This window comes from Aptenodytes forsteri, unplaced genomic scaffold (assembly GCF_000699145.1).
Source record: "Aptenodytes forsteri isolate BGI_AS27 unplaced genomic scaffold, ASM69914v1 Scaffold811, whole genome shotgun sequence".
Taxonomy (NCBI): Eukaryota; Metazoa; Chordata; class Aves; order Sphenisciformes; family Spheniscidae; genus Aptenodytes; species Aptenodytes forsteri.
In genome coordinates, this window is record NW_008794131.1 from 18,250 (window position 1) to 20,414 (window position 2,165).

The window sequence follows — 2,165 nt, forward strand, 5'->3', positions numbered from 1 at the left end:
TGTTCGGCGCGGTGGAGAAATACTCGGCTTCGTCGTCGGCCCCGGCGGTCCCGCAGACGTTCAGCACCCCGTCGTAGATGTTCGTGCGGGTGCCCTGCCCCAGGTGGGCTCGCTGCAGGCAGACGGAGACGGCACGCGGGTGTCAAGACCCCCAGGCAGCGTGCACGGGGGTGTGTGTGTGTGTGTGGGTGTGTGTGTAATTTTCGGCCTTGCACGCGCGAGCCGGCTCTCCCCGCTTCCCTCTGCGTCACCTCCGCACGCCGCTGTGGGTGGCAGGGAAGAAACTGCCTCCCGCCCGGACCCCGCTGCTTCTGCGCGGCTCTTTCCCCCCCTCCCCTCTCCTTGAAGAGGGAAGGAATAAAGCGCCGAACCAAACCCGCTAACTGCCCCACGTCTCTCTCTCCTCTCCGCGCCAGCGGCGTCAGGGGTGCGGTAGCATCCCCCCGGCTCAGGAGAGCAGCCTCCTCCAGCCAACGTATTTACCCGCAGCCTCCCGTAAACCCCGCTGCCCGGGAAGGCAGAGCACGCAACCTGAGTGATCTCGTTCTTGCGGATCTGGTGGAAGCTGAGCTGGGTGAGGTTGAGGATCTGCTTCGCGCTATCCTTCACCTTCCGCGTGATCAGCAGGTCCGAGATCTCTGCAAGAAGAGGGAAGGTACGTACGCTAAAGCCCCAGAAACTACCGGACGCCCTCGTTCCTCGAGTCCGACGGAGGGAAGATCGCCCATCCTCGTACCTCCTGGTTTGGGCGGACAGCATCTCTTCACCGTGAAGCTTTCGTCACCAGACTTGAGCGTGCAGCCCTTGAGTACATCCAAGAGCTCCCGCAAAGTGGAAAACTCCCGGTCCCACCCTTCCAGCACAAAGGAGTTTCCTTTTATTTGGATCCGGAACTGCCTGTACTTGAGGGCTCCCTGCTGCGCCCCGGGAGCCTGGGAAAGAGAGCGTCAGGACGGGCGTCGCAGCTCCCCCGTCACGCAGCTCAGACCAGGCGCGGCCCGGCTCGTTCCTAACGTCCCGGAGCTCGCCGTTCCCGGGAAAGCTGCACTGGGAATCGCATCTTACCTGCTGGTGGCCCCTTTTCACCACGGAGAGGATCATCCTGTTGAAGTCAAGGACGCTCCAGCGGATGATGTAGAGCCCTTCCTCCTGCTCCTCCCGCCGCAGCTTGGCAAAAACAAACTCCTCCCTGGCAGCAGGAGAAAGGGGAACGGCGTCGGATAAGCCCCGAGGACGCGGCACGTCCTCCCCACCGCCCCCCACGGGGCAGATGCCGCTTACTGCATGGGCCCGTGGATGCCGTTCAAGATGCTCATCACGACTCGCGGCGGCGCCACTTCGTGACACAGGTAGTGGCTGGAGTCAGCCGTGAGTCGGAAATAACCATCCACCAGCGAGACCAAGGAGAGCGCGCTCTCGGAGGACGGGAGAACCACCTCCTGGAAAGAGGGAGGGGAACCAGGGTGAGAAGCCACCGAGGCAGAGGGCGAGCAGCCCAAAATCCACCTATCCTTTTCGCCAGCCCGAGGAGGAGGGCGTAAAACTCGCGCTTGCTGGCGTTAACCCCGGAAAAGATCCTCGTTCTTCCCGGCGCCGCCGCCTCCTCCCGGTCTCTGAAGGGCAACTACGGGCTCCCGCCTGCATCGAGACGGTCAGCGGGGCAGCTGGAAGAGAACAAGCCCCACTCACCAGGCACTTGTTGTCCTGCCGGTTGATGCTGACCCTACAGTCCTTGATGACAATGTGCGTGATCTCCCGGAAATCGCAGAAATGGGCCCATTTCGGCTCGCTCCGCTCCGCCGGCTGAGTCGGCCCCTTGGGCTCCAGCTCTCTGTTTCTGCTCTTCCTCCCAAAATATCCACGATGGGAGAAGTTCTCGACGTTCTGCAGAGGCGGAGAAGCAAAGGCATCGGTTCCAACCCTTCCGACCGCCGGGAAAGGGCACCGCTAGCTGGTGATGGCTACTGGCCAAACTGGGATAAGCTGGAAAGGAACTCGGGGTGCCCGGAGAGCCCGAGGAAAAGCCCAGGAGCAGAGGCTAAGGGAAAGGAGCCGGCGTGGGATGGGATTTGGATGGGAACGGCTCTTCCCATTGACACCGTCTCCCACAGCGTTCTCCTCGAGAAGCTGGCGGCTCACGGCTTAGACAGGCGGACTCTGCGCCG

The 2,165-nt window shown here is 62.6% G+C and overlaps 1 protein-coding gene across 1 annotated transcript in view; it reads right to left on the reverse strand.

Moving 5' to 3' along the window:
• The window catches only part of LOC103898533 (non-receptor tyrosine-protein kinase TYK2-like), a gene marked incomplete at its 3' end in the record, with an annotated part of 24,283 nt that overhangs the window by 16,048 nt on the left and 6,070 nt on the right, over positions 1 to 2,165 (reverse strand). The window contains exons 7-12 of the mRNA XM_009278809.2: positions 1,690 to 1,884; positions 1,282 to 1,439; positions 1,066 to 1,189; positions 737 to 932; positions 532 to 638; positions 11 to 112 (exon numbers count right to left, since the gene is read on the reverse strand). Coding sequence (XP_009277084.1) covers positions 11 to 112; positions 532 to 638; positions 737 to 932; positions 1,066 to 1,189; positions 1,282 to 1,439; positions 1,690 to 1,884 — 882 coding nt within the window. The remainder of the gene's footprint in view (positions 1 to 10; positions 113 to 531; positions 639 to 736; positions 933 to 1,065; positions 1,190 to 1,281; positions 1,440 to 1,689; positions 1,885 to 2,165) is intronic.